At 38.3% G+C, this 22,909-nt stretch overlaps 1 protein-coding gene across 11 annotated transcripts in view; it reads left to right on the top strand.

The window, feature by feature from the left end:
- The window catches only part of PTPRM (protein tyrosine phosphatase receptor type M), an 898,578-nt gene that overhangs the window by 570,858 nt on the left and 304,811 nt on the right, over positions 1 to 22,909 (top strand). For 7 of the 11 annotated variants that reach the window (XM_056521605.1, XM_056521594.1, XM_056521597.1 and 4 more), the window contains one exon: positions 19,883 to 19,957. The exons of the other annotated variants lie outside the window; for them this stretch is intronic. In XM_056521605.1, the coding sequence (XP_056377580.1) occupies positions 19,883 to 19,957 (75 nt within the window). The remainder of the gene's footprint in view (positions 1 to 19,882; positions 19,958 to 22,909) is intronic. 11 annotated transcript variants of the gene reach the window in all.

Raw genomic sequence — 22,909 nt, 5'->3', positions numbered from 1 at the left:
CCCCAATGTGAATGTACAGGGTACACTCACATGGGCGGAGGTTTACAGTGAGTGCTGCAAGTTTGAGATGGCGCAAATTTTGCGCTGCAGCTCAAACTTCCAGCGGCAAACTTGCTGTGAACCTCTGCCCATGTGACTGTAGCCTAAAAACACTACACTACACTGACACTAACCTAAAATAAAAAGTAAAAAACACTACATATACACATACCCCTACACAGCCCCCCTCCCCCCAAAAAATGAAAAACGTCTGGTACGCTACTGTTTCCAAAACGGAGCCTCCAGCTGTTGCAAAATAATAACTCCCAGTATTGCCGGACAGCCATTGACTGTCCAGGCATGCTGGGAGTTTTGCAACAGCTGGAGGCACCCTGTTTGGGAATCACTGGCGTAGAATACCCCTATGTCCACCCCTATGCAAATCCCTAATTCAGGCCTCAAATGCGCATGGCGCTCTCTCACTTTGGAGCCCTGTCGTATTTCAGGGCAACAGTTTTGGGACACATATGGGGTATCGCCGTACTCGGGAGAAATTGCCTTACAAATTTTGGGGGGCTTTTTCTTCTTTAACCCCTTATGAAAAGGTGAAGTTGGGGTCTACACCAGCATGTTAGTGTAAAAAAATTAATTTTTTACACTGACATGCTGGTGTTGCCCTATACTTTTCATTTTCACAAGAGGTAAAAGGGAAAAAAGACCCTCTAAATTTGTAACGCAATTTCTCGTGAGTACGGAGATACCCCATATGTGGGCGCAAAGTGCTCTGGGGGCGCACAACAAGGCCCAGAAGGGAGAGTGCACCATGTACATTTGAGGCGATTTGCACAGGGGTGGCTGATTGTTACAGCAGTTCTGACAAACGCAAAACAATAAATATTCACATGTGACCCCATTTTGGAAACTACACCCCTCACGGAATGTAATAAGGGGTGCAGTGAGCATTTACACCCCACTGGTGTATGACAGATTTTTGGAACAGTGGTCTGTGAAAATGAAAAATAAAATTTTTGATTTGCACAGTCCACTGTTTCAAATATCTGTCAAACGCCAGTGGGGTGTAAATGCTCACTGCAGCCCTTATTAAATTCCATGAGGGGTATAGTTTCCAAAATGGGGTCACATGTGGGGGGGGGGTCCACTGTTCTGGCACCATAGGGGCTTCCTAAATGGGACATGCCCCCCAAAAACCCTTTCAGAAAAACTCACTCTCCAAAATCCCATTGTCGCTCCTTCCCTTCTGAGGGCTCTACTGCGCCCGCCGAACACTTTACATACGCATATGAGGTATTTCCTTACTCAAGAGAAATTGGGTTACCAATTTTAGAGTGATTTCTCTCCTTTTACCCCTTGTAAAAATTCAAAAATTGGGTCTACAAGAAAATGCGAGTGTAAAAAATGAAGATTTAGAATTTTCTCCTTCACTTTGCTGCTATTCCTGTGAAACACCTAAAGGGTTAAAACACTTACTGAATGTCATTTTGAATACTTTGGGGGGTGCAGTTTTTATAATGGGGTCATTTATGGGGTATTTCTAATATGAAGATCCTTAAAATCCACTTCCAACCTGAACTGGGCCCTGAAAAATTAAGATTTTGAAAATCTTGAGAAAAATTGGAAAATTGCTGCGGAACTTTGAAGCCCTCTGGTGTCTTCCAAAAGTAAAAACTTGTCAATTTTTTAATGCAAACACAAAGTAGACATATTGTATATGTGAATCAATATGTAATTTATTTGGAATATCCATTTTCCTTTCAAGCAGAGACTTTCAAAGTTAGAAAAATGCTAAATTTTCTAAATTTTCATGAAATTTTTTGATTTTTTACCAAGAAAGGATGCAAATATCAGTGAAATTTTACCGATAACATAAAGTAGAATATGCCACGAAAAAACAATCTCGGAATCAGAATGATAAGTAAAAGCATTCCAAAGTTATTAATGTTTAAAGTGACAGTGGTCAGATTTTCAAAAAATGCCCAGGTCATGAAGGTGAAAATGGGCTGGGTCATGAAGGGGTTAACTGTTCATGAAACATAATTAATGGAAAGTATTTGCTGTCGGTAAACATAGTATATTTGAGTACAATTTATTTACTAAAAAGGTAAGTATGTTTACAAATTAACAAGCCAAAACTTTGCAGATGCTACTTTTCCATGGCTCACTGTATACCCTACTTGTTATAATATGGTAGTGCTGCATGGATAGTCTCCACTTCAGATTATATAAAACTTTGCTTATATTATAACTTTACTTAGTCTTATTTTATCAATCCAAGAGAAAATTTTCCAGTTTGCCTATATTTTAATCACCAATTTGTTCCACAACAGCTTTTTTGTAGAGATAATTGCATGAAACAGATTGCGTATAGAAAGGAGTTATTATAGGGTTATCTACCGCTAAAGGGCTTGCTGTATGTAGTATAATGCTAGGTTGTAATCCCAAGCTTAGGGTGCATGCACACCACATTTTTGTTATACAGTTCCTGTATACAGTTTCAAGTTAAAAACCGTATGGAACTGTATAGAAAACTGTATGCATTGACTTAACATTGTAAACTGTATGTCAAATGCATCATCCAACCGTTTTGCATCTCATGCAGTTTTTGTCCAGTTTTGTACCCATATCCAAAACCGTAGTCTACCACGTTTCTTGGTCCGGGTGAAAAACTGTATTAAACCGTATACGTTTTTTTTTTTAACATAGGAGTCAATGGGAACCGCACAGAATTGTATGTGCGTACGGTTCCATCAGGTTTTCACCATACGGTTTTTGACTTTGCACAGTTTTTTTTCTTGGAATTTCAATCAAACAAGTGAAACTTTATTAAAAATCGAGTGAAAAGTTAAAAACATATACGTTTTTTTCTTAAAAAAACGGATGCAACCGGACATCATTTCCAAACCGTATACGGTTTTCAACCGTATATGGGTTAACATTTTGTACACACGTTTTGATACAGTTTAATCAGGTTTTGAGGAATCCGTTTTTCATCACAAACCTGATACAGCAACTGTATTGCAAAAACGTGGTGTGCATACAGTAGCTCTATGCCTGCTTTGTGTGTTTTTCTGTTCTTTAGTGGTTTACTTTTATGATTTCAAACCCTATTCTAAATTGTAATAGTTATAACTTTATCATTTGATCTTGCTTTCTTTTTCATACAATCAGTGATCAGTAAATTACTTATACAGCAGTTTATAAGGAATGATAAAATGAAGCATTAGCATGGAAAGAGAAGGATGCAATACTTGTAAGGCTGAGTTCACACATGTCCGGCATCCGGCATAGGTGAACTCAGCCTAAATCTCAACGCATCTGATGCCACAACTGATGACAAAGTACATCAGTGGTCATCAGTTACATGGCATCTGACGTCCATTGTTTCTGGCATCAGCTTGTGCAGCCTTTCTAAAGATCTGGCCTTCACCTAACATGGAAAATTAATTGTATTTCTTATTTTTCTCTCTTTATGAATACTATTTCAATTGCATTGAAATTTTATTTCATGGAAATATGTGCAATAAGTCAAGCCATCTCTCTGAATGTGAAGTAACCATAGCAGCAGTAAACTGGTTTGTGGCCTTTTCTATTCTCTATTGATTTTTTTCCTTGTATCTTTTATTGTTTTGAAAGTTCGCTTTAAGTAGCTTAAAATCTTGTTAAGGCTTTCAAACCAAGTGTTAAAAAAACACATTTTGAACAACAGTAAAGAAACACAAAATTCAGATAGACACAGAAATGATTTGTAGTCCCAAGGCAACATGGATCCCAAGAGGAGATGCTTGACAGGCTTGTTTTTAGATGATGCTGCATGATTGTTTGTACAAATTATATCTCTGCTTTATTGCATTTGCTATTTAACAAGTAAAGTGAAAAGTAAGCAGGGTGTGAAAACACTTTTGTGTCAGCTACTGATGTATATAACTGACATAGCAAGTCGACTTCATGGATACTGATCCTTACTGATTAAAATGTGGAAATGAGGGCTTTCCTTTGGGGTTTCTGTTCAATAGTTTTGCCAAATTCATTAAATCCTGAGTCCTGACCAGACAAAACAGATTTTTAGAAGAGATTAGTAATTTCTTGTATTTGATGTTTTTCCACTAAATAAATCCAAATCTTAAATAATATATATATTGCTTAAAAAGGCTCAAAAATCTTCGAAATAACTGAATACTGTACTTACTCTAGAGTGTAATCACCTATAAAACATGATAAAAAGTGATATTATAAAGAAACATTTTTTGCACTGTAATAGGGCTTTGAAAAAAAAAACTCAAAAATGTAATCAATATTTAGGAAAAGTGATGATTTAGTATGCTTGTACCTTCCCTTTCCTGAATATTGTCCACCTTCTCTAAGTGAAACACAGTGTTTGCATACACATTGAGCTTTTAGCATTCCTTCCCTTTCCCCTACATTTCCCCTATTTCCTATTGTGCCATGCTTACTGCGTCCCCTCTCCTCTCTCTCTTAACGTGGTGGCAGCTCCATTTTAATGTAGTAGGGCACAAGTTAGGGCCTGGTAAGACCGGCAGAAAATCCTAGTTGTCCGCTTTTGGGAAGTTAACTTGTCCGCACAGGTTTGTCCATGTCTGTTATTGGGAGTGTCTGCTATTAGGAGGATGCAAATATATTAAGTTTTATGGGACTGTGCAGGGGAATAAAAACTGTCCGCTATTGGGAGGTGTCCGCTAAGGGAAATTTTACTGTAATATGTGATTGATTTCTATGTTACATAGGTTTACAGCACATGAGCCTTTCAGAAGGTAGAATCCAGATATAGGAAATTTCTAAATTAATTGACTTCATTTCACTGTAGCTCATGCAGAAAAATCGAAGGCTATATGCACATCAGTGTTTTGGAGCTTTGGTCCAAGCGCCATTACAGACACTGATAACGGAGCTGGATGAAATGTGCCTCAAAAGACACCAATGGATCCTGGCAGGTCTTATTGACTTTAAATGGGGCCTATCAAGTTTGATGTCAATTATTTTGCAGGATGTTAGAGAAAAAAAACCTGAGCTGACCTGGCCTTCATGCAGTTTGCTAATGTATAAAGTTACCTTGTCATGCCCTGACCACACAGACCACTCCTTCTACTTCTACTACTTTTTTCATATCAACAGGTGCCATAAAGTTAAATAGATTTGTAAATTACTTCTATTAAAAAGACTTAATCCTTTCAGTACTTATCAGCTGCTGTATACTGCAGAGGAAGTTGAGTTGTTCTTTTCTGTCTGACCACAGTGCTCTCTGCTGACACCTCTGTCCGTGTTAGGAACTGTCCATAGCAGGAATGGTTTGCTATGGGGATTTGCTCCTACTCTGGACAGTTCCTGATTTAGAAAGAGCTGTCAGCAGAGAGCACTGTGGTCAGACAGAAAATAACAACTCAACTTCCTGTGGAGCATATAGCACCTGATAAGTACTGGAAAGATTAAGATTTTTTAATAGAAGTAATTTACATATCTGTTTAACTTTCTGGAGCCAGTTGATTAAAAAATTTTTTTTTCTACCAGAGTACTCCTTAATGCATCAGGATGTACATTTACAACCTGTGCATAAAGCGACCACAGGAGCTGCGGTCACTTAATGCATGGCAGGTTCCAGCTTCTATCAGCAGCCAAGGACCTGCTGGTTATGGTGGACAACAGCAATCACGCTGTAATGAACCCTTCAGAAGCCTGGTATCTGAATCAGAACGAGGGCTCAGTGAAACTCGTCGGACCACCTGCTGCATAAGATTGCGGCTACAGGTCTCCTTAACTGCCTCTTACTGCTCTGCTGTGGTCTTTTTCTATGGTCTGCCTTCATACAAGTAGATTGTAGATAGTACTAATCAGTATTATGCCAATGCATAGCACCGAACAGTATTAGCTATAAATAGTCTAAATAATTATAAATGTGAATAAGCCTCTCCCCTAATACAAATTCAAATACCTCTTTTCCCATTTTACAGAAAGTGTATAATAAATAAATAAATAAACATATTTGGTATCACTGAATGCCTAAATTTTTTAACTATTTAAATATAATGTTAATGATCTCATAAAGTGAACAGTTAAAAAAAAAAAAAAAAAAACACAACAAAATGGCTGGTTTTTGGTCACATCCCAAAAAACATCACACACAAAAATGTAATAAAAGTGATCAAAAATTCACATTTATGCAAAAGTGCTACCGATAAAAACTATAAATAACGGTGCAAAGCATTAGCTCTCATACAGCCTCATACATGGAAAGTTAAAGGGGTCAAAATAGATCAATTTAAAACATATCATTTAAATAGTATTGACCTATAGTATAAAGAGAACATGCCAGTTTTACCTTAACTCTCCAAAAATTGCAAAATTGTGGTTTTCTTTTCAATTTCCTGACAAAATATTTTTGGTTGCACTATTTATTTTATGGTAAAATTAAAGGTGTCATTACAAAGTAAAATTGGTCACGCAAAAAAGCATGCCCTTATGTGGGTCTGAAGATGAAAAAAATAAAAGGTATGGTTCTTAGAAGGCGAGGAGGAAAAAACATAAAAGCAAAAGTGTGGCTGTCTGTGTCCTTACGGGGTTAAAGGGCAAAAAATGTTATACATTTTGTTTCATACTGACATTTTTCATAATAAAGGGTGTCATTAAGAAGTATAATGGCATTAAAAAAGGCATAACAATCGGCCATATTTTTTATCTTATAATGTCCACTATGAAAGTCAATGGAAAAGTAGCTATCAGTGCACACACAGTTTAAAAATGTCTGCAATTCCAACATTGGACTAGAGCTACTCTAATCACTCTAATGGGAGAGTTTTCTAGGCAAGCTGGGCAGAGGTCATTGCACAGGGAGGGAAAAGCTGAGCTCTAAGCTTCAGCTACTGAAAATGATGTCTTATCTATCTACTAGTGTCACTTCAAACTGTATTCCTGTCTGTTATGAAACGGAGGACACAGGAAAGTTATCTGTGCAGAACCTATTAATAGGCTTAGTGGCCAGATTGAAAACTGCAAGATTTCAGGATTATTTTAAAATATAGATAGCACAATGGAAAATATTAGAAACATCACCAAAAATTCATAAAACATATTTTTAACATATTAATATGATATAAATAAACAGGTCATTTTCTGATGACACATTCTCTTTAAGGTGATAATAGATCAGGGAGTATTGTAAGTTGTTGAAATACAAGGTTAAAAACTAAAGTTCTTGATCTTTTGTTTCAGTATTAAAACCCTAACACATTGGTTTTAAAACCTCTTGGGCATTCTATGTAAATGTAAAACCTTTTGGGCATTCTATGTACATGCATTACTGTTACATTTAGGACATTTAGATGGGTGTACTGTACCTCTGTTTAACAGATATTACACAATAGATCCCTATGGTTCTGTAGAAGCCTGTAGGAGTCTGTATGTTGTAACAGACTGTTAAAGACAGGTACTGTACAAAAGGCTAATGTGAAAGAAGCCTGTAGAATGTGCAGACAAAATATATGCTCATAAAGGTGGTAAATAGTTTTCAAAAATAACAAAGTATAATTGAAATGCTAGGTGGACTGTTTTTTTTAGCACCAAGGCTATTCTAGGTACTACACCACCTGAATTATTTTTGTAGCTGGGTCATTTTTGTACTATTCAGGTAAAAAAAGATCAATGTCATGCCAACACTCTCCCTGCCTACTTGCCCATCCTAAGCGATGGATTGACAACTGGGCGCCGGTCCCTCCCTGCGCTACAGTGTAGTGGCATAAAAACAAATAAATACATAATCTGTCTCAGGCCAGAAACAGAAATGGAATCTACTAGACAACCAGATATACCAGACAGGATACAAATACTAACATGGCAGAATATAAACAGGCACACTGATCAGGAAACATAGGACACTGTTCACAAACAGATACAAGTACAATGAACAAAGATCAGATCAACCAAACAGAATATAAATATAGAATACTGTTCACACTGAACACAGATAACTAACAAACAGAACACAAGACTGGGAAAAAGGATGAATCAGCATAGACTCCAGGAACAAACAGGAATAAACTCAATCCCCCATAAAACCTCCAGAAAACACAGGAATGTCTTGATACTAAAACTCATGGAGTCCATTATGGAGCACGGAGATATCTTGTACTAAATCTCAATTCCCCAGAGTCCCATTAAAAGGTCACATGGATGTCTTGTTACAAAAACTCAGAAAACGAATACAAGAAAACTCAGTGTGAACAGCGACATAGCAGAACGAACATACATCCTAAAACCGACTAATGTAACGCAGAGTAAAATACAAGGAGCATGCTATTTAACCATAGCTAAAAACCCAGTTAAAATCACAAGATAAATACAAGGTAAATGCTCAAGCAGAAATAGTAGCATTATAGCACAAACAGACAAAGAGTATTGCACAACAACTTCATAGCAGCTTGTATGCACAAACAGACATCATAGTAGCAACAGGTCAGTCACCAGCACTAGAATGCAGACTGAGCTGGAGTTATATAGACACACCCGCCTTGAAATTGGATGTAAAGCTTAACTCTTCCAATCCTGGAAAGGAAAGCGCAGAAACAGAAAATGCATGGAAAACAAGGTCTGAACAGGGCCTAAGACGGAAAAAATGCAAAAACAGAAACCCGGACATTACAACCAAGGGACCAGTAAACCTTCCCTTCAATTTGTGCTCCAAGCTCTTTTTTCTTCAGCCTTTTATTTATTAAGAAATGTGTCAGCAGGGGATGCTTAGTAGGCAGACAAATTGTGCTTGGTGCCCATTTATTTATACTGGAATTTTTTCTGAATCGTCCTTCTTAAGAAAGAATTTTCAGGGAGTTACTAGATTTATGGTTTTGTAGAACTGAAGTATAGAATATGCAAATGGTGCCACAGCAATTGAATTGTGTATGACTTTCATTGTTAGGCTTGTACAGTTACAGAAAAGGCTCCACAGAGACGATAATGTGGCAATACTATGAAACATTCTTTCTGCTAACAAATGAGTTATAATAGCACAACAGTCTATACTTACTGTAAAAATCCCCACTGACACAGTGCCATTACCAGTCCCTGTTTACCTCCTAGCAATGGCATCCCTTACCCACTTGTCTTATATTCTGGCATCACCGTGGTAGCTAGTGATTGGCTGTAGTGGTCACATGCCGGTATGGCACAATGTGCCTTTGCTGCTGAGGTGAAGTCAGAGACAAACAGGGGATTATACAGGTGCATAAACTCATATTTAGCTGACAGTATTTTTTGTACTAGCTGTCCACCAGCAGAATTTACTTCCACGTTCCTTTTAATTTGTTAGTAAAGATTCACTACAATTTTTTGTCCGAATGTTGGTTAGAGAAGAAATTGCCGTCCATCAATAGACAATATGGTATTCTGCACATTTATGGTATCATGCATTCAAAGTAAATAAAAACACTTTTACTTTCTTCTTTCCCATCTTTTTTGGCAATCAGTGTCTTGTGAAGGTATTTGGACTGAAATTTTATATTATTTGTTTGCCCAGCAATAAAACGCACACCTATAGATTATTTATAGAATATATATACAGTGATCCCTCAACATACGATGATAATTTGTTCCAAATGAACAATTGTTAGTTGAAACCATTGTATGTTGAGGGATCCGTGCAATGCTAAGTACAGGAAGTTATACTCACCTGTCCCCGCCGCTCCGGACCGTCACAGCTGCCCTAGATGTCGCTTTCCGGTGCCTCGTCCCCGGGGTGTCCCCGCCGCTCTGGACTGTCACTGCTGCCTGGGATCGTCGCCCTTCATCGCCGTCATCACGTCGCTGCTCACGCGCTCCTATTGGATGACGGGACGGCGTGCGCGGCGACGTGATGACGACGAAGGAGAGCGACGGCCATGCTGGGGATCCTGAAGAGGCTGGGGACAGGTGAGTGATCATCACCACAGCGCATGGGGCACCTTAAACGGCTATCCGGTGGAAGCTGAAGCAGTCTGCGATGGCGGATAGGCGTTTATGCGATGGCTCCGACATATAAAAGCATTGTATGTTTATGCTGCCTTCAACATGCGATGGCCTCTGAGAGGCCATCATATGTTGAAATTATCATATGTCGGGGCCATCGTAGGTGGGGGGGGTCACTGTACTAAAAAGAGACTACATCAAAAATCTAAATTATTACCAACATGGACACAAAGAATGCATGAAGAATAAACACCAGACAAACACAATGTAGCAGAAAGGAGTTATATTGACCATCGATGGGATCTTAGGCATCTGTGGTTGGTACCATTTCTTTCTGCTCCCCAGATTGGGTTTATTTTTTGTGCATTCATGGTGTTCATATTGGTAATAATGTTGATTAATGTATGCAGACTTGCACTTCAGTTATCTTCTTGATATTGTTCTATGCATTTTAAACAAATCTCCAGTTTAGGCTGCTTTCACACTATGAGCATTCATGCGTTATTAAATGTCCGTTTTCTGTGTAAAAACGGATGTTTAATAACGGATGAAATAAAGGGTGCTAACGGCTGAATAAATATTCATCTGTTAAGACCCGTTATCACTCATATATGGCCAAACACCTCTGCCTACAGACTCCCACAGCCGGGACTACTACTGCTCCCATCATGGAACAGACTTGTTTCCATGATGGGAGTAGAATTTCCCTCACTGCAGGAGTCTGCAGACAGCTGGAGAGGCTACATTAGTGCTTGTTCTACTACAATCATGGAACAGACTCTGTTCCATGATGGGGGTTGTAGTACAGGCGCTGAGGGATTGATTGCACCGGGTTTCACTTCTGAGACCCGATGTGATCAAAAGTTATTAAGCAGGGGAGCGGGCGACATGGTCCGCAACCCTACGATGTATAGTGTGTTTTAACTCTCATTTTTTAATCCCCCGTGGGGGGGCCCTGAATGGCCGGTTCTGAGGAGCCAATCGGGGCTCTCAGCGAGAAATTGAAAAATGAACTTTGGGATTAGCAGGGGCCATATCTATATTAAAAGCTCTGTGGGGGGCAAGATATATAGCACTGCAGAGGGGGCAGATATATAGCCTATATATCTAGCCCCCCAGCAGCGCATTAGATAGGACCCCCGTCTGCGCATTAAATATATACCCCCGCCGGTGCATTAAATATATACCCCCGCAGCGCATGTGTATGCTTCTATATACCTATGCCACTGCAACGCTATATGTGAAAAGCATTCTAGCAGCAGCATCGGCCGCCCGATGCTGCTGATAGAAATACTTTTCATACATAGTGCTGTAGTGGCATATGTATATAGAAGTGCTGTGGGGGGCAGATAACGCTATATGTCTGCCCCCCCCCCAGTGCTTCTAAATATATATATATATATATATTTCTATTAGCAGCGCATAGAGCCGGCTCCCGGCACTATGCGCTGCTAATAGAAATACCTTTCATTCATACGGTGGCAGGGGCATGTGTATATAGAAGAGCTGTGGGGGGCAGACAGATAGCGTTATCTGCCCCTCCAGTGCTTCTGCATACATATGCCCCTGCTGCCATATAAATGAAAGGTATTTCTATTAGCAGCGCATAGTGCCGGGAGCCGGCTCTATGCGCTGCTAATAGAAATACTTTTCATTCATACGGCGGCAGGCTCTATGCGCTGCTAATAGAAATACCTTTCATTCATACGGTGGCAGGGGCATGTGTATATAGAAGAGCTGTGGGGGCAGACATATAACGTTATCTGCCCCCCCCCCCCCCCCCAGTGCTTCTACATACATATACCTCTACTGCCATATGAATGAAAGGTATTTCTATTAGCAGCACATAGTGCTGGGAGCCGGCACTATGCGCTGCTAATAGAAATACTTTTCATTCATACGGCGGCAGGCTCTATGCGCTGCTAATAGAAATACCTTTCATTCATACGGTGGCAGGGGCATGTGTATATAGAAGAGCTGTGGGGGCAGACATATAACGTTATCTGCCCCCCCCCCCAGTGCTTCTACATACATATACCTCTACTGCCATATGAATGAAAGGTATTTCTATTAGCAGCACATAGTGCTGGGAGCCGGCACTATGCGCTGCTAATAGAAATACTTTTCATTCATACAGCGGTAGGAGCACATGTATATAGAAGAGCGCCGGCGTGGGATATATAGTTAATGTGCCAGCGGGTATATATTTAATGCGCAGGGAGGGGTCATATCTAATGCGCTGCTAGGGGGCTAGATATATAGGCTATATGTCTGCCCCCCCCCTCTGCAGCGCTATATATCTTGCCCCCCACAGTGCTCTTTGGCCCCTGATACTCTCAAAGTTCATTTCTCAATCTCTCGCTGAGAGACCTGATTGGCTCCTCAGTACTGGCCATTCAGGGCTCCCCGCGGGGGATTCAAAAATGAAAGTTAAAACACACTGATGCATCGCAGGGTTGCGGACCAAGCCGCCCGCTCCCCTGCTTAATAACTTTTGATCGCATCGGGTTTCAGAAGTGAAACCCGGTGCGATCAATCCCTCAGCCCCTGTACTACAACCCCCATCATGGAACAGACTCTGTTCCATGATGGGGGTTGTAGTAAAAACACTAATCTAGCCTCCCCAGCTGTCTGCAGACTCCCGCAGCCGGGGAATTACTACTCCCATCATGGAAACAAGTCTGTTCCATGATGGGAGTAGTAGTCCTCCCTCAGCACTGCAGGAGTCTGCTGATGTCACCTCTTCTGAGCATGCTCAGAAGTAATAACGGATGTAATAAACTGTGTGCAAACGGATGACATAAAGGCTCATCCGTCAGCCATAGACTTCAATGTTAAAAATTACGGCCGTTAATTTACCCGTTTCTTGTGACGGAAGAAAAATTAGTGCATGTGCCGTTATTTCTTCCGTCACAACTAACGGCCGTTATTCATGACAGATTATAACGGGTCATAAAGGATAATCAAAAAATCCCATAGACTTTAATGGGATTGTTTAACAGACGTTTACCATGGCTTTTCTAACGGATGTTTGTAACGGATGAATTTTTATAGTGTGAAAGCGGCCTTAGAGTAGATCCTTTACTAGTAACAAGCTGGATTGCCAGGCTAGGTGGTAATTCACCAATACCCATGAAGACAGTTTTGAGGCTCAGATGATATATTTACTGTAAATGCATTCAAAATAAATTTTAAATCAAACATAATTTTAGAGTTCACATATAGATGTCATTTGGATAACAGTTAAGTAACTATGTAGATATATTGCTTTACTTACCATGTACTGATCCTTAATTATATTCTCTTTTACAGTTTAGGGCATGGGTGATCACAGACAGTAGAGCAGTCCTCGTGCAGGAACTGTATACCAAATCGGTGCTCTTTAACTAGTAATTTCTGAAGAAGCAGTTTATTCACCCCCAATGTATAGCACATGACTGACAATTTGCCATACATTGGGGGAGTGTGTTAACCTAGAATGGACACATAATAGATGTACACAGCAGCATCCATCATGAGAAAAACAGAGAGGCCCATATCAAACATGTATACATCGAAAGTGTCTAAAATTCATGTTAACATGTTATTGCAACAACAATATAGACGCAAAAATAAAAAAAATCCTGGAAAACCCCTTTAAATGTTGCAAATTGCAACATAGCCCTTAGTGTTTGAATAATTCGGTACAGTTTTCTCTCCTCATAGAAGATTATGTTTTATGTGAAAGCAGGATTGAAAGCTGCACAGTTTCTCAATGTGTTTCAATAACCTGAAGCCATTAGCTTGCTCATGATATCAGCATACTTTGTAGAATGACTTACTTTTTCTGTTATTGAAACCCCAAGGAGCAGCTTTTGGGAGTAAAGGCGTTTAAATTTAATTTATTTACTGCTCTGCTCTTCTATTTATGAATATTGTATGAATTGAATCAAAATGGCAGCAAGGTAAATATTTCTCATAGAAAGAAAGACTTCTGGGATATGAAATTCCTAGTTGGGTTTTGCACTTAAACATAGCTGGGACAACCGACCCTTTAATGGCGAGGACCTCTTGTGGTCTCTGGCATCCTATCATAGGGAAGCCATAATCCTTTTAATCAAGAGTGGGATTCTATTAAGATTTTGAAGGCACGTATCTAGCACTGAAGCATCCAGTAACATCACTCTATCTGAACATTGCAGAGGGATATTTCAAAATATTATGCAGCAGCAGTTTTGAGTTTAATTGTCTGCAGATGGTAGATGATCTATTTCTCTCGCTTGTTGCCACAATTCTAATAGCACTCAGGCTGTTCCATGTAAATTAGAAATCTTTCAGAAAAAGTCTGTCCTTAATTTTCTTGTATCTTCTCCCTGTCATTTTCCAGCTGTTCTCTTTGACCTTTTACCTTTTTTCCAACAGTTTCTAAAATCAAAGAGAGGCAAAAATGGCAATGCACTTACAGTAAGTGTAACAGCCAGGGACAATTGGGTATTAAAGTATGCTTTCTTATTAGCAGGACTATTAACATATACTGTAGTGGCAGATTTCAAGCTATTACTGTACTAAAATGCCCATTTTGTTCCTGCCTGTGTGTTATGCAAAAAAGAGTGTTACAGAGTCAGAGACATTAAAGGAATGTCCGATTCAGCAGATTAATGTTATTCTTTTAATAACCAAAAGTTTTACTAATATACCTTCAAAATCAGTTTATAGTTTTCAAGATGACTGCTTTTTTGGTAATCCTAAGGGGTATAAAAATTGGTTATGTGATGGGTGCATGGCTTTAATAACTACTTTAAGGGTCTATTCACATGTACAGTATACTGCGTATATTTGATGTGCAGGATTTGAAGCTGTGCTCAGTTATTTAGTATACATGGAACTTTGCAGCATAAAATCTACAGCTATAATTCCTGTGCTTTAAATATGCGCAGGATACTGTATGTGTGAATACACCCTAAGGGTAACAAACCGTGCAACTGCGTGATCATTATATATCCTGGACCAACTACAGTTGTAGTATGTGTATCAGACCGTGTACCTGTGTATTCAGCACATGGCCAGGAAAGAGTTTTACTCCATGAGAGTAATCAATGAAAGTTCCTATTGAATGATTGCAAACAGCAATATTAATACAGAAACATGTAAGAAAGTTGTATCATACAGCATTATACGATGAATAACATTTATTTGCTGAGACCAGAAGCACACTCTACCTTTCTCCCATTTTTTACTCTCAGATGTCAAGAAACATGAAAACTGTTCTTCCTGTGCTCACACTACTTTAGCTGTTCTGTGCCTGGACAGTAGTCATAAATTAATTTATTGATCTGACTGAGAAAATAGTGGTAATGGAGTTAAAGAAGCTCACACTGTAGTAAAATAATAAGAGTAATACTTACCTTACCAATTACTCATTGCTCCATTTTGGGAGCTCCCTATGTCCATCCCCTTGACACAGACATGTGATCATTGCAGCCAGTGATTGACTACAGCTGTCACATGTCTTTGTCGAGTAGCTTAGGATAATACAAACCAACGTGGGATCTAAGAATTATCTAAATGGGAGGAGTGGGGGATCGGTAATGTGAGTACTACATTATTTATTATTGCACAACATTCTGAGCTGTTTTCACAATCTTAGCATTACATAATTTGGATGGGAATTGTAATTAATTACTAAATGTAATAGTAATTAGTATATAGTTCTTCACATCTTTTCACTTTATTTGTAATGTATTCTGATTTTTTTTTTTTTTGCAGCTTTCTAGTTGCAAATGCACCAGAACAGGAGACATTTACAAAAAAAAAAAAAAAAAAACTATAATGTTCCTTGTGCTACATTTATAATGGGTTTTAGACACTTTTAAGACATTTTCCCCCATGTTTTTCACTGACTGACTAATGTTTTTCTTAGGAGGGATAGTCTGGCACCAGAGCAGTCTTGCTGTGGTTTACTCCTCCCCTTCCTATAAGAGAAACATGAATGTTCATATGTATGGGAAGATTGGGGTATCAGCTCATTGAAAGTATCAGCTCATTGAAAATGTATGCTCTACTTAACTTTGCAACGTGTAAGAATTAGGCATTTTGTGTGTAATGAAAACACTAAGATGACATATAACATAATGAAACAAATTTACGGTTGTATATTGAAACTTCAGCAAATATACAGAAGCACCTAATTCCACTACCAGACATTTTTGTGTCAATCTAGATCACTATAACAGATTTAAAGTACATTTATTTCAGTAATGCAACTTGTCTGCGGAAGGAAGCATGAAGTGCTCCAAAATCTCCTGGTAGATGGATGCATTGACCCTGGACTTCAGGAAGTACAGTGGACCAACACCAGTAGATGACGTGGCTCCCCAAATCATATCATATATTGTGGATTTGGGGTTTTTATGAGCTGTAAGCCACAATCATCACAATAGTGACAATTCACGGCTTGAACTATCTTACTTTGCATGTAATGAGTCTCTCTCATACATTAGTTTCACCTGTTAAGTTGCATTACTGAAAGAAATAAACTTTTGCACGATATTCTAATTTTTCAAGTTTCACCTGTATTCCCACCTCCTTTATTTTAGCTCCATCCCAAGTATCAAACATATACATCAAAGATATTTACATACAAAACTGGTCTCACATGACCTATAACTCCTTAAGGATGCAGGGCGTAACTGTACGTCCTGCTCCCGTGATATAACGTTGGGTCACGCGGTGACCCCGTATCTTATCGGGTCGGTCCCGGCTGCTAATGGTAGCCGGGATCCGGGGCTATTACCGGACATCGCCAATCGCAGTATTAACCCTTTAGACGTGGTGATCAAAGTTGATCACCATCTCTAAAGTAAAAAAAATAAGCATTCCCGACTGCTCAGTCGGCTGATCGGGACCAGCATAGTGAAACCGCAGTGTCCTGATCAGCTAGGATTTTTAAAAGATGAGGAAAAAACTAAAATGCAAAAACTGAAAAACACTGAGTCCTTAAGGGGTTAAACCTTACTCTTGTTATATATAAACACCCAGACATATCTTAATCTAAAAAGAAAAATGTATATTATGCAGTATATAGTTTTTTTCTAATGGCAGTCATTGGCAGATATGTAAAGCTATACAAGCATATAGGTGCATACATATGGGCATACATTCTGAAGAACATTTTAAACAGTGTAACTTAACATAATGTTAAAAAGTGATATGATTTTTTGTGAACTTTATCTGAAGTTTGTATTAACCCCTTAACGACCACGGACGTATATTTACGTCCTGTAGCCGGCTCCCGATCTGTGAAGCGCACTCAGAAGCTGAGCGCGCTTCATATCGGTGGGGTCCCGGTTGCTATCAGCAACCAGGACCTGCGGCTAATACCCGACATCGCTGATCGGGCTGATTTCTGGTATTAACCCTTTAGACGCCGCAATCAAAGTTGATTGCCGCATCTAAAACGGGAGAATACACTGCCGGTTAGCTCAACGAAGCTGTTGGGGACCGCCACGGCATCCCGAACTGCTGAGAGGACAGCGGGAGGTGTCTTACCTTCTTCCCGGCTGTCCGATCGGCATTTGATTGTTCACATTCACACTGTGGTCTGGATTCGAGGCGATCTGAGATTATACAATAGTCTCACACTATACTGCTATTTTTTCTATTCCCCTCCTGCATCTGGTTGTTATTTTATCCTGTGCACTTAGTTGACAGGAAGGGAACGGCACCGTGGTTGATCAATCCATCAGTCTATATCCACGTTAATAACCATACCTGTTTTACATCTATCTAATCTTGTATGTGATCAGTCTCCAATCCAGGCCATTTTTGTACATACACTTACATTTGAAAAGCACTTTCTCTTTTTGTGTTTTGGTACCCTTTTTTAACTTTTAATTATTAAAAGTTATGTAATAATATCATGCCTTAAAGGTGGTTACTCCTTTTGAATTAAATATATGAATTTGGACTGGCTGTCCGCTACCTTGGGTATTTTTCAACCTGGCAGTTTGCAGCTACTGCATAATTTTTTGCTGTTTTGATATTTTTGATTGCTCCAAGCCTGAAATCCAGGCTTGAGCAATCAAGCGCAGAAAAAACTGATCAATGCATTCCTATGGCAATGCATTGAACAGTGCCTGCAATCAGTATATGCAATGTTACAGCCCCTAGAGGGGGCTATAACAGTGCATGAAAAAAGTAAAAAAAAAAAAAAAAAAAAGTTAATAAATGTGATTTAACCCCTTCCCTAATAAAAATCAGAATCACCCCCCTTTTCCCATTTAAAAAAAAAGTTTGTAAATAAAAATAAAAACAAACATGTGGTATTGCCACATGCATAAATGTCTGAACCATAAAAATATATTGATAATTAACGGCACAGTCAATGGCATACGCGCAAAAAAAAAATAATTCCAAAGTCCAAAATAGTGTATTTTTGGTCACTTTTTACACCATATAAAAAAAAAACGATCAAAGAGTCACGGTCAATGGCATACACGTAAAAAAAAAGTCCAAAATGGCGTATTTTTGGTCACTTTTTATACCATAAAAAAATTTATAAAATGCGATCAAAAAGTCTGATCAATACAAAAATTGTACCACTAAAAACTTCAGATCACGGCGCAAAAAATGAGGCCTCATACCGCCCCGTATGTGTAAGAATAAAAAGGTTCTAGGGGTTAGAAGATGATAATTTTAAACGTACACATTTTCCTGTATGTAGCATGATTTTTTCCAGAAGTACCACAAAATCATACCAATTTAAGTAGGGTATAATTTTAATCGTATGGATCTACATATTACATTTTTACCGAAAAATTTACTGCGTAGAAACGGAAGCCCCAAAAAGTTACAAAATAGCATTTTTTTTCTTGAATTTTGTTGCACAATGATTTTTTTTCCCTTTTTGCTGTATATAAAATGACTGATGTCATTACAAAATAGAATTGGTGGCACAAAAAAAAGCCATCATATGGATTTTTAGGTGGAAAATTGAAAGGGTCATGATTTTTAAAATGTAAGGGGGGAAAAAACGAAAGTGCAAAAATTGAAAAACGCTTGGTCCTTAAGGGGTTAAAATCTATATGTGATAAAAGCATTGTGCAAAAATGTCTAAACTAATGCTATGGAGAAGCTTGCTCAATACTAAAAATACCAACATTTTTATCCAACTGTTTTGTTGTGTCATAATTGTGTTTATAGTAAAGGTTATCATCTTAGTGTATTTTATTTTATTTGTCTACCACAATATTATATGATTTGTGACTAAACGGAACTGAGTGAAGTAAAATATAGCAAAATCTCAAATGAGGAAAGCAGCTAGCTGCAACTATTCTCATGTGTAATGAAATACAGTAATATTTTCTCTTTTTTTGTCATCTTTTCATACAAATGTATTCCTTCTGCACAGTGTGGAATGCTTTAAATTACAAGACCACAAACAGCAAAGAATTTTAAGTAATATAAATCCTAATGGCAAAGGAAAAAAAGACGATAGTACAATAAAATAGATACAATGTGAAGCTGTAGGTGTTGGATTTACCCTTCACACATTGCAATTCATGCAGTTGTGTTTGCAATACCAACCAGCCCTTAACCAATTGGCTGCTATGTGTGTGCTTCATTGTGGGTCTGTAAATGAAGCCACACATAATGCAATTGTTATCATGTTTATTATAGAAATAAGGAGAGGCATAGTCTATGTTGCAATCTACAGTATAGTGCATGTCTTCATTATTCACAATTTCTAAGCAGAGAGTTACTGAATCATTTCCACAGTGAACCCTTTTCTTTTACTTTCCTCCATGCTGTTTTTATACTCTCAGATAGAAAATGTGGTGTTTTGGTAGTATGATGTTGCAGAGTTGGTGAAACATTGACAGTATTCTTGTCGGCCTTGCTTCAGTCTGGCTTTTCTTCTCCTCCTCATGCATGCTGACCCGGAATTCTTCCTTTGCCTTAGCTGCGATAATCGTGACTCAGCTTACAACACCATACATTCGCATCGCCCCTGCTGCAGGCGACGACCAACTAACAGGTCAGACATTCAAGTACACACAACTCATTTTTCATATCTTCTGCCTCTTATCATCATTATTATCATTACCATGACCATTCTGCAGTATTCTGCTTATTATGTGATTGTTCATTAGCATTTTCTGTTCTGTTCATAGCTTTGCACTTGCTCTTGCAATAAAGAAATGTAGTATTACCAATTCATTTCATTTATGTGTCATAAAATCAATGTTACTCACTGCATGCAATTATTATGTGTATTGTGTGAGATGTATTTATTTTTTTAAAGCTTCTCGTGATCTGTTATTTTATGGTTGTTTACACATATAGTTGCTTACACAATATTCCCTACTAGTTTCCTGAAATCTTAAGCTTTTCTTGGAATTTAGTCAGGGTTGCCCTAGGTAACAGTAGCAGGAACACATGTAATGTTTACGATAGACATGCTAGCAAAAAAATTCCAAGGAGTGACAAATTTTTCCAGAGGTTCCCCCATGATAAAAACTTAAAGGGTACTCCACTGCCTCAGCGTTCAGAACATTTTGTTCCAAACGCTGAGTGCCGGTAACGGGGCTCGTGATGTCACGCTACACCCCCTCAATGCAAGTCTATGGGAGGGGGCGTGACTGCCTTCACTCCCCCTCCCATAGACTTGTATTGAGGGGGTGGGGTGTGGTATCACAAGGGGCGTGGCCGTACCGTCCCGAGTCCCGACCCTCGCACTCACCGTTCGGAACAAAATATTCTGAACGCTGAGACAGTGGAGTACCCCTTTAAGATGGAAATAACTGCCATAAATTAGATAGTACATCAGTTGTTTCCAGGTAGTAAAGAATGAGTTTCATCACACTATACAAGGAATTGGCTGAAAGAGAGTTCAGAATCAGAAGATATTGACACATCAGTGTATTGCCCTGTTATATAAGTGTACAGCAATACGTTTTGCATGGTTTTTTTGTGTCCATTTTAACTTAATTTAGTTTCTGGATAGGAGTATATAAAGTAAAAGGCATGGAATTTTTTGTTTATTTCATTGCCATTGCTCATGTTACATGGGCATAGTGCAGAAGCGGATATCCAAATTGGATAAAAGAGAACTTTCTATGCTTCACCTATCTCTGAATTATCATCTGAGTGAACCATTGGTGTGCGCTAAAGTTACATCTTTCAAGTGAAATCATTGATCCGTGTGTCTGTTTCTAAATCGTATTTGCCAGCTAACAACAGATGTAGGATCTATAGGGTATAACTGTTTAACAGAAGGTTTAGATTGATGATTTATATTATGAGCTTCAGGAAATGATATTTAGATGGTTTTCTCCATAATGAAAACAAAACACATGTATTTATTAAAGCATGAAAGTGATAAAGTTGGCACCACCATTGTGCATTGGTTGTAGCAGCAGCATACTCATAGGCATGTGATTCTGGTGGTGGTGCTCTGTATATCAAAAGATCCACCCAACAATAATCCAGTAATAGAAAATAGGTTACAGAGCATTCACCATCTTTATGAAATCACTTTATTTGTGCTTCATAGCGAGTACACCGGCAATAACACAAAGAATCCTTGCCAATGGCAGATTCACATGCTGTGACACTTTGTTAATGCCTTCCGAGGATTGTATGTTCCCTCAATGAAGCACTGAGTAAAATACAAGCAATTTAATCTATATTTATTCACAAATATTAGTATTGTGGTATCTAGAAAAGAATTGTCCAACAGAGGGCATAGTACTGTGTATTAGTTTTAAGAGATTTTTTTCTGTCATATAGGCCATGCATTTGAATAGGCTAATCCAGTTAATGACAATAAAACCAATGAATTACCCTAGAGCAAGTTTAGAGATTGAGTTTGCTTAGTAAGTGTTAGAAACTGTTCCTGGTATACTGTATGCCAACAACTAATGTACAGAAATATCTCAAGTACTCCGTATAAAGTATAATATTAAAAATTAAAAATGTATTAGTACTTAAGTAGTTATAGACATGCAGGCTACTGTTAACCCAATACCTAGTAGCCATCCATTCCTTCTGTTAAATAATGCTTGTACATTTGTATATACAAATACAGCAGACAATGGATAGTGTTCCGACGAGTACTTACTTACAAACATATGCGAGGCTTAAAAAGGCAAAGTGGTCAGGATTTCCTTTCCAATGAGATTAGTGTTTGGCATGTTTAAAGTTTTTTTTTAATGGTGCCAAGACCCGAATAGGACACATGAGCAAATCAGTTATGGGGTAACTACCAAAAAAATCACTTGTATAAATAAATTTTGGGAAAATTGGTGTATATTTAGCTACCCAGGTATAATTATGCATTAGTCATTTAGAAGGAGGAAGGGGGGTTTTCACAGTCACCACTCTGAAAGTCACAGGTATTGGCACTAACATTGACATATAAATGTATGTTGTTTTTTTTTAGAAATAGTTTCTTCTATGATCATACATAAAAGATCCTTTTATCATGAAGATCATGTGATAGATAGATATAGACATAGATAGTGTACACACATAAAACCAGACTGGCTACAGTTTTAAATGAAATGCTATATTATGTGAACACTCTGCAGACAATTAAAGAAGCAGAACCAAAGAAAAATTATGGATACAAATTGCATTAACCTTTTTGAGAAAACATTAGCATTCCCATTCCTTGTAATTGTCCCAATTTATCAATCTGATGGCCATTGTTAGGGGGATCCGCATTTGAGTGGCAGTAAAGGAAATTGAACTTTTCTTATATAGAAATTGTTCAGTTTCAGTAAATGTTTTCACTTCATTTATAGTTTAGGAATCGAATGTTCTATAGAAAGAAATTAGAATCCATAAAAATCCATAAAAATAGTTTGCTTCTGTTGCACATTTCTGTTGCCTAGCACACAGGAAATAAATTGTCTCACTGAAACTCATGTATTATCTGCCTTCTGCAGACAACATATTTGGACAGTGACAAATCATTCATGAGTGG

This window comes from Hyla sarda, chromosome 5 (assembly GCF_029499605.1).
Source record: "Hyla sarda isolate aHylSar1 chromosome 5, aHylSar1.hap1, whole genome shotgun sequence".
NCBI lineage: Eukaryota > Metazoa > Chordata > Amphibia > Anura > Hylidae > Hyla > Hyla sarda.
This window is presented reverse-complemented; position numbering and strand designations above follow the sequence as displayed.